Source organism: Lycium ferocissimum, chromosome 7 (genome assembly GCF_029784015.1).
Source record: "Lycium ferocissimum isolate CSIRO_LF1 chromosome 7, AGI_CSIRO_Lferr_CH_V1, whole genome shotgun sequence".
Lineage (NCBI taxonomy): Eukaryota > Viridiplantae > Streptophyta > Magnoliopsida > Solanales > Solanaceae > Lycium > Lycium ferocissimum.
The window spans coordinates 38,370,215-38,381,154 of record NC_081348.1 but is presented as its reverse complement, the minus strand read 5'-3'; the positions used below and the strand labels follow the sequence as shown (position 1 = coordinate 38,381,154).

Sequence of the window (10,940 nt, the reverse complement as noted above, 5' to 3'; positions counted from 1 at the left end):
TGAGACTTAAAAGCAGAATTTGCATATGAAGGCAAAAATTTAAAATTCTACCTTAAAATTCTTTTTATACTGAGTTAAAATTCAAACCCACAATCTCAAAATATTAGGCGAATAGCAAAACTTATAGACCATCCATTCGAAGGACAACAACTAAAGACGACCCAAACGAAGGCCAATCCGAGCAAAAAAAAAAAAAAAAAAAAAAAAAGGTATGCACCCAGAAGGCCCAAAATAAACTAGGCTCGTAACCAAAGGTCCAAGACACACATACCGTCTCAGTAGATGACACGTGTCAAATATTCCCCGCGTTTACGTAGCTCCAAATGAAAAATCAGAAATCATAAGTTTCTACAAAAGTGTACTAAAGATAGAAATTGAGAGGTGTACCTCAATAATCCCAAATCTCTCACCAGATATGGCTGTAGTTCAAATTTCAAGCTCTCTCTGCACTTCAATTCGAGGTAATTCTATTACTAGCAATTTCTTCCCTTTTTGTTTCTAAAACCACAAGAAATAACAAATAGTAACTTACATGTGCTAATTGTTTTTTGCAGTGTCAAACCCAGTAAGCGTTTATTCTATTAGTGGCTCAACTCGTGCTCAATTTGGGAGTGTTTTTGCAACTGGTTCTCCCCTCTGTAAGCCCACTTCCTCTTTTTGTTAATTAATCAATTTGTTCATTGTATAGCTGGACAGAATTTCAAACTTGTCCTAAGCTTTTAAGGACTGAATGGCTATGCTTTTTTGCTTGTTGCATCGGTTACAAGTTTAGGTTTATGATTTTCATATTGTGTTTTATGCTTCAACTAGTTTCTAATAAGAATATCATATTTGCTCTTTTTGCTCCTCTTGTTTTATTCTAATTGTGGCTGCTGAAAGTGCTGGAAATTGAACTATGCAAGTTGTACTAAATTAGCTTTCATTAAGCATTTTTGTCATTGTTAGATTCTATACTTTTTAGGCTCGTACCTGGAGTTAATTCCCAGGATGGTCATCCAAGTTTTGGGAATTGCTAACCACTTTTGTTTCTTTTAGTACAATAAAATCATTCAACTATTTCTATCCAAGTATTGAAGATGAATTTATCCTTTACTTAATTATTTGTGAGAAATAAAGCTTGAATGAAGTACTTCATCCGAAAATAAAGCTTCAGGGAAGTACTAGATGCTAGCTTTTGAAATGAATAGCCGAAGAGTACGCAGCATCTACTTTTACCTGATTTGCATTCAGTCTTTGTATAGATGTATATTTCCCCATTGCCATTGGAGCTACCTCTGTTATGATGACTATTTATGAATTCATGTGCTTCCAAAAGAACTCGAAATGGATTTTGGGCTTAGCATGTAAGGGATTTCATTAATTATAGATGTTAAAAAAATCTAACACAAATCCTATCATGAGCTGAAGATTGAGAACTTATGACTCCTCACAATTATGTGCAAAAGAATAGTTAATCGGTAAACATATACCTGTGACATGATTCTTGTGTGGGTGAGCAACTCTGATATCTTTACATTCCGATGTTTTTAGAGAAAACCCTCACTTTTTCTCCCTTCATTCCCTTTTCGTTTGGATGAAATTCGTAGAGAACATTCTTAAGGTAGAGAGTGGACCAGTTCCCGTGAAAATCGTTCGTACCATGTTCCATCATATGAGAAGCTACTGAACCATTTAATTAGAGAGACCTCTCCAGCTTTGATCAATAAAATTTTGGCGTCAATATTTATTTAAATTAGTTACAACTTAATACCACATTTGGAAGAATGTAGGTTGTCTTCTTCTTGGTATCCGAGCCTAATGCTTGTATTTTTTTCTTTACTTCTATATTTTTTGGAGTGGTGGTGTGGGTTGTGGGAGCGGTTTAGGCGTGCTATGCAAATTTGGAGCCATTTAGTGTATATTTTAAATTTGCAAGTCCCAGTGCTAGTAGCTAGAAACTGATCCTCTGAATTTACAGTGAGCAGGAACAGTTTTTCTCAGATAAAAGCTGTACCAAGTAGAGCAGCATCAGTTTCCATACGATGCGGGCAGAGTACCAATGAAAGTAATTTGGACGTATGGCTTGGTCGATCTGCCATGGTTGGTTTTGCAGCTGCTATTACTGTAGAAATAGCCACAGGCAAAGGACTTCTGGAGGTAGGGCACTTATCCTCATCTCTTTATTAGTGCGTATATTGTATCACGGATTGGATCTATAACAATTCTTGCAGCGGAAAGGGTTAAGTCATACATGTACTTTTGATATATCAGCTCTTAACAGATTACAACTTTATCCTAAAATCAGATATCTGTCGGTTGGAAGCACTTAACATAAACTTTGATAGACCTCTTGAAATTGTTTCTAGTTTTGTTCATCCAAGCGTAAAAAGGAAAAAAAAAAGAAAAAAGCCCCCTTGTGCTTGTACAGGCATTAAACTGTTATGTTGTGAACATTGAAACAATTTAAGTATAGGCAAACACCATTGCTATAGTAACTGAGTTCAGCAGACCTCAAATAGATTTGAGGTTCTGCTTTTGTGTTGTGATGTTTACTGGTCAGCAGTTCGTATATTATCTGTCTTCTTTCTCATTCTTCCAGCATAAACATTATGATCTTAACCATCATATAACTGTTTGAGCAACATCATGAATTAGTAATTAAACTTATTCTGTTTTTTTTCAGAATTTCGGGGTCTCGGGGCCCTTACCCACAGTAGCATTGGCAGTCACTGCATTGGTGGGCATTCTTACAGCCGTCTTCATCTTCCAGTCTGCGTCAAAGAACTAATTATTTCTTTTCCTCTTCTTGTTTTATGTATCTAAAGAGTGATATTGATGCATCCTTATTCATCTAAACGAATATTGTCAATTTGTCGATAGAAAATTTATTTACTGCAGAATTTTCCCTTCCTTTAGCCTTGTAAGAATTTGTGTCTGCTACCAATGTTCAAGTGGTCATTCAATCGAACATTATAAACTGGCTTTTGCTAATATTACATGTTCCTACTTCTACTGACATGTTGAAATGGTTGGAGGAAAACAAAACTGGTATTAGCAGGAGGAGTAGCTGCTATAGTTCATGCCGAGATAGACCATCAACAGTTGCTGTTATTCAACTAAATTTTCATATCGAATGGACAAAAAAAAGTGTTTTCTTCTTTTGTCTCCAAGCTTTGGTGCGCAAAATTGTCATAGGTAGCAGGTACGTGATACCTACGGAATGGTCGATGTATACTAGCTAACCTAGGCATTACCATTATTTAATAAAGAAAAACTCTCATATCGAATGTCATTAGAAACAAGTGTATGGGTTCTTTGTTTTGTTAGCTTTTTTAAAAAGTTTTTAGAAAAGAATAAAAAGTTTTTTTTTTTTTTCTTCCAAAGAGAAAAGTGCTTTTCCGCGCACTTTTGGGAGAAAAAGTGACATTGCATGGAGTATTGCATTTCGGTTCCTCTGTTTTGCAAGGAATTTATGTCCTCTATCTTTTATACTCCGCAAAGTATGAGAAGATAAAATACAGATAAAATATTTTAATTTGTGGAAAGGAAAAAAGGCTACGGTGGAGCCTTGATTACACAAGTAGTGAATTGATGAACCCATCTTTTTGACCGCTAAAGTAAATTAATGCACCTCTTAGGCAATATTCCAACAGCTCAATCTATGGAACCCTTTTTTTTTTTTGGCCCCTCTCAATAACAACAAAGAAATCTCACAAGAAAAAACCAGGGTCTGTCGCGATAAAAAGCATACATAAATAAATGATTTATTTATTTAGTGCAATTTAACCTATTGTAAATCAGAAAGATTCAGTATTTGTAGTTGGATTCGAAACAAGTCCTTCTGAGTTATTGGTTTCTACATTAATGGTTTCTATCTTTTTTTATGTGGAAAAAATTCATACATATTTAGTAGTTTTATAAGATAAATATAGGATTTAGATCGAAGTTACTAAGTTCTCATAGAAAAAGAAATCTACATTTGTCCCTTGGTTGTAAAAAGTTATTTGTCTTATTTCCTAGTCCACCTTACTAAGTCTACCATATTTTTGTTTTTGGTACGCTAATTCTACTCATTGTTGATAGTAGCTTTTAGTTACTGTTGGGGTAAAGTATTATCGCTATCAATGTTTAGAAGTTAAACACAAATAAATACATTCTTGATCAATTCGTCAAACTTACACACACTTTCTCAATTACAACAACGGTTCTCCTCCTCTTTATCTAACAAAATCTTTCCAAGTCAAAAGAAGAACAAATTAAAGAGAGCTACAGCCCTTTATACACCCCAACTAACACTTTATAGCTTTTCCTGGTCCCAACATAATGATTAGTAATGTGAATAGCCTGGTACTTTGTCAAGCACATGAAGGGCATATTTCATTGTAGGCCTTTTTTGTGGATTCAATGATGCACAACTAAACCCTAACTTAAACAATGACACCGTGGTCTCTTCCCTGCTCTCCACATCAGCCCGAATTGCCACATCAGCCATCCTCAAAACCCGGTTCTTGTCATCCACAACTGAACCGGTGGTCCACTGGCTTAACTCCCTGTCCGAGAATACTTTCCCGGTTAGAAGCTCAAGCAACACAATCCCAAATGAGTAAACATCCCATTTAGGGCTAGGCTTGACGCTCTGCAGCGACTCGGGCGCGTGGTATGGGGATGTACACCCCACGAACCCGGCCGGGGCAATGCAAGGGCTGCCATGAACCGGTTGATCATGTAAACCGTCCCGAGAGGACGTGGACCGCTTACTACCAAAATGCCGGGCCGAATTGTCCGGTTTGCAGCTATTTTTACCATGCATTAGCCCATGGAGTCCAAGGTCACTTATTATAGGCTCCATGTCTGGTGTTAAGAGAACGTTGCTAGGTTTTATATTGCCATGCACGTGTCTCTTCTCGTGGATGTAGGTCAATCCTCTTGCAATTCCTTTTGCTATCTTGAACCTGACCTCATATGATAAATGGTAAGGAGAGGAACCAACTTTTCCTGAAAATTTTAACAATAATGTTTAGTAAATTCTCATAAGCTTAAGTGTGATATGTTTACATTACTTTCTCAATGCAGGACTAATTTCCCCACTCCTCCGGGGATTGCAGAAAAGGGGATTAAAAAAAAAACTAAAATATCATAATTGGAAATCGAACACTTAAAATGCACTTATGCATAGTGTAATTTTCTGCGGAGAATATTCAATTGATCACCCTTGGGCCAATATAGATCCATTGACTCCCCTCTACATCAATGCACCCAGAAAATTTTTAAAATAAAAACGAACAAATACTTTAAAAATGTCACATTTTCATAAATTAAACTTAGTACATGACAATATGTTGTTGGTGTCATATACATCTTAAAATCAGCTAACACGAGTGTCTATATTTTAATAGTAATAAGTAATATATATCTATTTTTGTTAATAGAGTCGATCCACTAAAGTCTTGAGCAGCGGTATAGGATCAGATCCCAAAGATAGTAAGTATATTCTTTCTCATGAAAGAAAGTGTTTTTCAAAGATTCTATATAATATTTAGGAGAAGGGTTCACATGTTTTTGGCGTATTATATGTCTTCTGGTATAGTTTAGGGGTGGGGAGGACTTTCACGGACTATGACAAGGTCACATGGAGGACCATTGGAAGCCTCAAACACAACCACATGAAGTATAGTCTGCAAAATCAGTAACAAAAATCCATGCCTATGTATAGAAAATGTACACTAAAACTAAAATACTCTGTTTTTCCAATGACAAAGACAGTACTTAATACAGTATTTATTACTACCTCTAAATTAAAGGATTTAATAATGTTTATGTTAACGGACAAATCAGGGAATGTCGCTGCCAATATACCAGCGACAATTAGAATATTTGGGGGTAATTATGATAAGGATCAGAAAAGAATTATCAAAACTATAGCTATGATTGACTGGATTCTGTTTTGACCAAACAAGAACAAATTTCTCTCACAAAGAAGAACTTAACATCGTATTCAGCCTTTTTATGAATGAAACATGGGATAATTACTCAACTTTCAATAGCCATGATAAGAAAGATGTGTTTGGCACGACGGAAGACATTTTTCTGAAAATATTATTTGGAAAGTTACTTGTTTTCTGAAAAATATTTTTTTGTGTTTGGCTGAAGAGTAGTAAATATTTTCAAATAAGCTTATTTATTAAAGATTGATAATGAAATTTTAAGTACTAATGTCTTAGTGTTAGTTAAAAAAAGATATGAAGTTAAAGTGAGATAATTACAAGAAAATGACTTTCACTGAAAGTGAGAGAAGTCACTTTTTGTTTTTTCATATAAATATTAGAAACTAAATGCTAGAAAATGACTTCCTTTTTTGAAAAAAACATTTTCCTGGAAATATTTCCCGGAAAATAAACACTCCCATAAACTCAAAGAAATTTCCTAAGATTTGAAGTAATTTAATGAAGAAATGAAGGAAAAATAACTTACTGTAACCAACATTGGCTAAGCTTCCATTAGTAACATAATCATAGATGACCAATTTCTCATCATCTCCCCAATAGAACCCTCTAATACGAACAAGATTTGGATGCCTTAGCTTGTTAATGACTTTAACTTGTCGCTCAAATTCCTTCAATTTTTCCACACCACTTTCTCCAATTCTCCTAACAGCAAATGCAGTCCCATCTTCTAACACAGCTTTGTAAACTATGCTAGGTCCACTTGACCCCAACACATAAGCTGAAGCTTTCAATAAATTCTCTAGCTCTAATTCTGTTTCACCATCCACCATCACTAATTTCCTGTTTTTCTCATTTTTCTGTTCTGTTTCATACTCAACTTGGTCTTCACTTTCTTGGTTTTTGCTGTCATCAGTATCTGAAATTTCTTCACCTTGGATTATGGTCAAGCATGGCCAACTAGGAAAACTTGAACTTCTTGTAGTACTAGTAGTTGTAGTATCTTTTTCTTTTACAACTACTACTACTTCTGGTTGTGGAGTTTTGTTGTATTTTTGGTCTTTGTTGTCTTCATTTGCTTTTTTCTTCTTCAATTTGTAGACATAAAGAAAGACAATAGCAAGAACTCCAACACCAGCCAAATCACCAACTATGATTCCAACTATGGTTCCGGGTTTAAGCCCATGTTGTTTTTGATCTTGAGCTGAACTTTCTGTTGTTCCATTTGAATCTTGAACTGGGGTTGAGTTAATTTCTTTTGGAATGGCTGCAATTGCTGGTGGATTATCAGTGGAGATATTAGGTGGAGATGAAAGTGTTGAAGGGATTGTGCACAGTTTCTTTAATGGTTTGCCACAAAGATCTGTATTTCCTTGAAAAAACTCTGTTTTCTGGTTTAGTAAGGCATTTGATTCTGGGATTTCACCTGTTAGGTTGTTGAAAGAAAGATCAATTGTTGCATTTACTGGGATTTTCTTGGCAAATTGTGGTGACACTAAACCTGATAGCTTGTTTGAAGAAAGGTTCAAGTATTTCAAACTATCACCACCAAATTCATCAGGTAATGTTCCATTTAACAAGTTAGAAGAAAGATCAAGAACTTCAACAAACTGAAATCCACTTGGTACTGTGCCAGAAAATAAGTTGTTCCTCAAAGAAACAACTTTTAAATTCTGCAAAGAAGTTAACTTTTTTGGAACATTTCCAGCAAATGCGTTGACAGAAAGATTTAGGACTTGTAGTTCAGAAGCATTGAGAAGTGAAATGGGAAGAGTTCCATTCAAGATATTATTTGAAAGATCAATAGTATGAAGGTGTTGAATGAAGCCTAATTGTTCTGGAATAGAGCCAAGAAGTTTAGAATTTGGGAGGACTAAACTTGTGACTCTAAACTTGTCAGGTGCACAAGTTACACCAGTCCATAAACATGGGGTTGCATCATTATAATCCCAATTATCAAGAACTGATAAAGGGTCATCAAGAATAGAGTATTTGAAAGACAACAAGAGAGTTCCATCTATGTTGAGACCAAACGAAGGACATGATAAAAGAAGGAAGAAAAAGACTCCAAATGACCAATGGCTCATCATTTTTTGAACTGATTATTCATCATTACTGCATAATACTCCTATACATAAGAAGAAAGCGGAGAAAGAGGAAGAGGTAAACCAACTACTAGAGAAGTTGTTTTGGTGACCAAAAAGGCCGAGGGGATGGAGAACAGTAAGGCAAAAAAGTGTTCTGGTTCACTCTGCTGCAGAATGATAATATTGATTGATATAGTAGTAGACTAGCAGTAGTAAAAGGGTACTTGAGTAAGCATATGGGGAAAACAAAGTGAATGGCCACTATTGTACTTGTTTTTGTCCTCACTCTGTATCTAGTTTAACTTAGGGCTGTGAGATAGGCGAGTTAGAGTTAAATTTAAGCGAGTCAAAATGATCGAGTTAATAAATGAACGGATTAATATAGACCAATCAATATAGGGGTATCAAATAGACGAAGTGAGTTAAATTTGAGCTGATCAAAACGGATTGAATTGATTAATGAATGGGTTATTAACTCATCTAAATTTGAGCGGTTGGGTAAATTATATTTTCATGGCCGAACTTTAGCACTCCTGCGTTTAACTTTTGTCGACTAACGGTGTAAAACTTTTTTCTTTATGAAGTCAGATTTAAAGATTATTAAAGCTAACTATTTATAATTGAGGGAATTAGTACCTTGAGACAGATAATCTTCCACAATAGTCTCAAAAATCCATTTACGCTGTCAGTAGACTTTATTACACCTCAGATCACTTTTTTATATTGTTAAAGGTAATTACCTATAATCAGTGGATTTAATTAATTAGAAAATAGGTAAAGTAACCTTTTACGATAGATTTAACTATATTGATTGCATAAAAATTCATTTACGCAGTCCATGAATTACAGGAGTATTTATTTTTCGATTTCCACTCCAGTGTCTAATACCTCTAGTAAAGGAGTTAGGGAATTATATGATAAATCATTAGACTACTTCCTAGTAAAACTTTGAGTGCTCATATTGTATTTTATATTTTAGAAAAAGAAAGCAGAGAGGGTATCTTTGTGTTTTTGCTAAAGGACATTATGTATGAGTTGGACATCTCAGTTAACAAAAAAACTAATGTAATTAAGGTCCACCTCTATTGACTTTCCACTTTTCCCCCACTCCATTTTCTCGTTGCTAGCGTCTTTTCATATTTACCTTAGTCAGTGAACATAGAATAAGATACTAGTTGTTTTGCATACCCGCCCTTGTACTTTTACATAATTGTTTTTGGCCTAACTTCCTTTGTTCTGATCAAAGAAAATATAAAAATTACTCCGAAAACTTACTGACTACTGATTAATATTGCAGAAATTCAGAGCGAAAAATCCTAAAAGTACCTTCTATGTTAATGGAGTCGGAGTTTAAATTTATGTACTTACAAAAATATTATACAATTTATTCATTTATTAGATAATATAGGTAGGGTTTTAAATAAACATTAATTATAGTTTGGTAAAAAATAGTTTCAATCTGCTGTCACATGTTAAATTCTCTTTATAAAAAAATATATATCTCCTAAGTTACTCTATACCAATATCTCCCCCGAGGATGAGTTATACTTCCTTATCCTTAAGGATAAAATAAAATCTCTTGTTTTGCCCATAAGTCCTATTGGGCACAAGCATAGCAAATCCAGTTACTTGTATGTCATTCATTCAAGCAATAAGTTTGTATTCTGCTTATTGGGTTTACACATTCTCTTCTTGATCATCGAATATGAATACGGAGATAAAACTTAAATCCGTAAAATAATATAATTTCTTACTAAATTATATTACAGAAGTGCAATGATTGATTTATTACAACTTGCTTTAATGAGATGACACAGAGTCACGGAGGAAAACTTTATTTACACGTGTGTTCTAATCAACCGTTAACAGCAGAACGAATGGAGGAATGAAAAGTGGGAAGTTACTAGTAGAGTGGTAAAAGTTTGTACATATTGGCCCTTGCTTTTGTTTTTTGACTAACATCAAGCCCTTTAAAAATGAGAGTTTAATCTGAAAGGACATACATTCACCGACATATTATTAAATGGGTCCATTACTAAAGTCATGTCACTCAAAGTGAATCTGGTGCGAAGAAGGGTAAATTATGTATTATCAACAGGGATTATTGGTTCTGGTGTTGATCCTCAACTACTCTACTTTGATTATACCAAAACAACTAAAATCCAATCTTAAACCATACCTTAAAATAAAATATGCCATTATATTACTTGTAAACCATTTGAATTTCAAATATAGGTCAAAAAAACAAGTGACTAATGGCTAATGTACTTTCAAAAGTTTGTCAAAATACATGGCATCGAAGTTACTAGTAAACCATTTGAAATTCAAACAGTAGGCTAATAATACAAGTGACTAATGGCTAATCAACTTTAAAAAGTTTGTCTTATTTCTTATATTAACCAGAATCACCAATTCCTTAACCAACAAAAACACTAAACTACATGGTCCTATTACTATTATTAATACTTTTTTCAAAGTCCATGCTTACCTTAGTAGAATTTGTTGTGGTAATGTTCTACTTGGCATTTGACCTGTGTCGCGGTTTACTTTGGTTTGTTAGTGTTAGGATATATACTATTAATCATGTCTTTGGATATAGTATTTATTATAGAACAATTATTTATTCATTTTTAATAAAGAGTTAAATAGATCATGTACTAGTATGTGTGTCATTTACTTATATAGTAGATGATTTAGTGTATAGAGTTTAGCTTATACACGAAAGATTAAATCATCGGTTCTTATAAGTATAAAGCTTATGTTCACAATCTAAAATGGAATTTGGACAAAGGCATTGGTATAATTGTAGCACAAGATTAATATAATGTATCTAACGGTATAGTTCCGTCTTCTTGTGCCAGTACATTTTGTATGTATTGAACGGAGCAAGTAGAGATGTGTTTTTGTACTGAATATATAAAACAAATTCTCT

General features: G+C 34.2%; 2 protein-coding genes across 2 annotated transcripts; one reads left to right on the top strand and one right to left on the bottom strand.

Annotated features, from left to right (window-relative positions):
- The first annotated feature begins 415 nt into the window (after positions 1–415).
- On the top strand, positions 416–2,970 carry LOC132062192 (stress enhanced protein 1, chloroplastic). Its single transcript, XM_059454813.1, has 4 exons — positions 416–461; positions 555–638; positions 1,958–2,136; positions 2,663–2,970. The coding sequence occupies exons 1-4, from the start codon at positions 416–418 to the stop codon at positions 2,765–2,767; spliced, it is 414 nt and encodes a 137-aa protein (XP_059310796.1). The 3' UTR covers positions 2,768–2,970.
- A 1,096-nt stretch (positions 2,971–4,066) lies between these two features.
- Positions 4,067–8,249, bottom strand: LOC132064857 (probable LRR receptor-like serine/threonine-protein kinase At4g37250). The gene is made up of 2 exons (XM_059458002.1): positions 6,451–8,249; positions 4,067–4,974 (listed from the first exon to the last, which is right to left on the bottom strand). The coding sequence occupies exons 1-2, from the start codon at positions 8,009–8,011 to the stop codon at positions 4,307–4,309; spliced, it is 2,229 nt and encodes a 742-aa protein (XP_059313985.1). The 5' UTR covers positions 8,012–8,249; the 3' UTR covers positions 4,067–4,306.
- Positions 8,250–10,940: the final 2,691 nt, after the last annotated feature.

Excerpts from the sequence above, each read along its gene's own strand:
- LOC132062192 (XM_059454813.1), top strand. The coding sequence starts at position 416 with ATGGCTGTAGTTCAAATTTCAAGCTCTCTCTGCACTTCAATTCGAG. Across the intron at positions 462-554 it reads TCTCTGCACTTCAATTCGAG|TGTCAAACCCAGTAAGCGTT; the intron begins GTAATTCTATTA and ends TGTTTTTTGCAG. Across the intron at positions 2,137-2,662 it reads CAGGCAAAGGACTTCTGGAG|AATTTCGGGGTCTCGGGGCC; the intron begins GTAGGGCACTTA and ends GTTTTTTTTCAG.
- LOC132064857 (XM_059458002.1), bottom strand. The coding sequence starts at position 8,011 with ATGATGAGCCATTGGTCATTTGGAGTCTTTTTCTTCCTTCTTTTATCA. Across the intron at positions 4,975-6,450 it reads CTTAGCCAATGTTGGTTACA|GAAAAGTTGGTTCCTCTCCT; the intron begins GTAAGTTATTTT and ends TAAAATTTTCAG.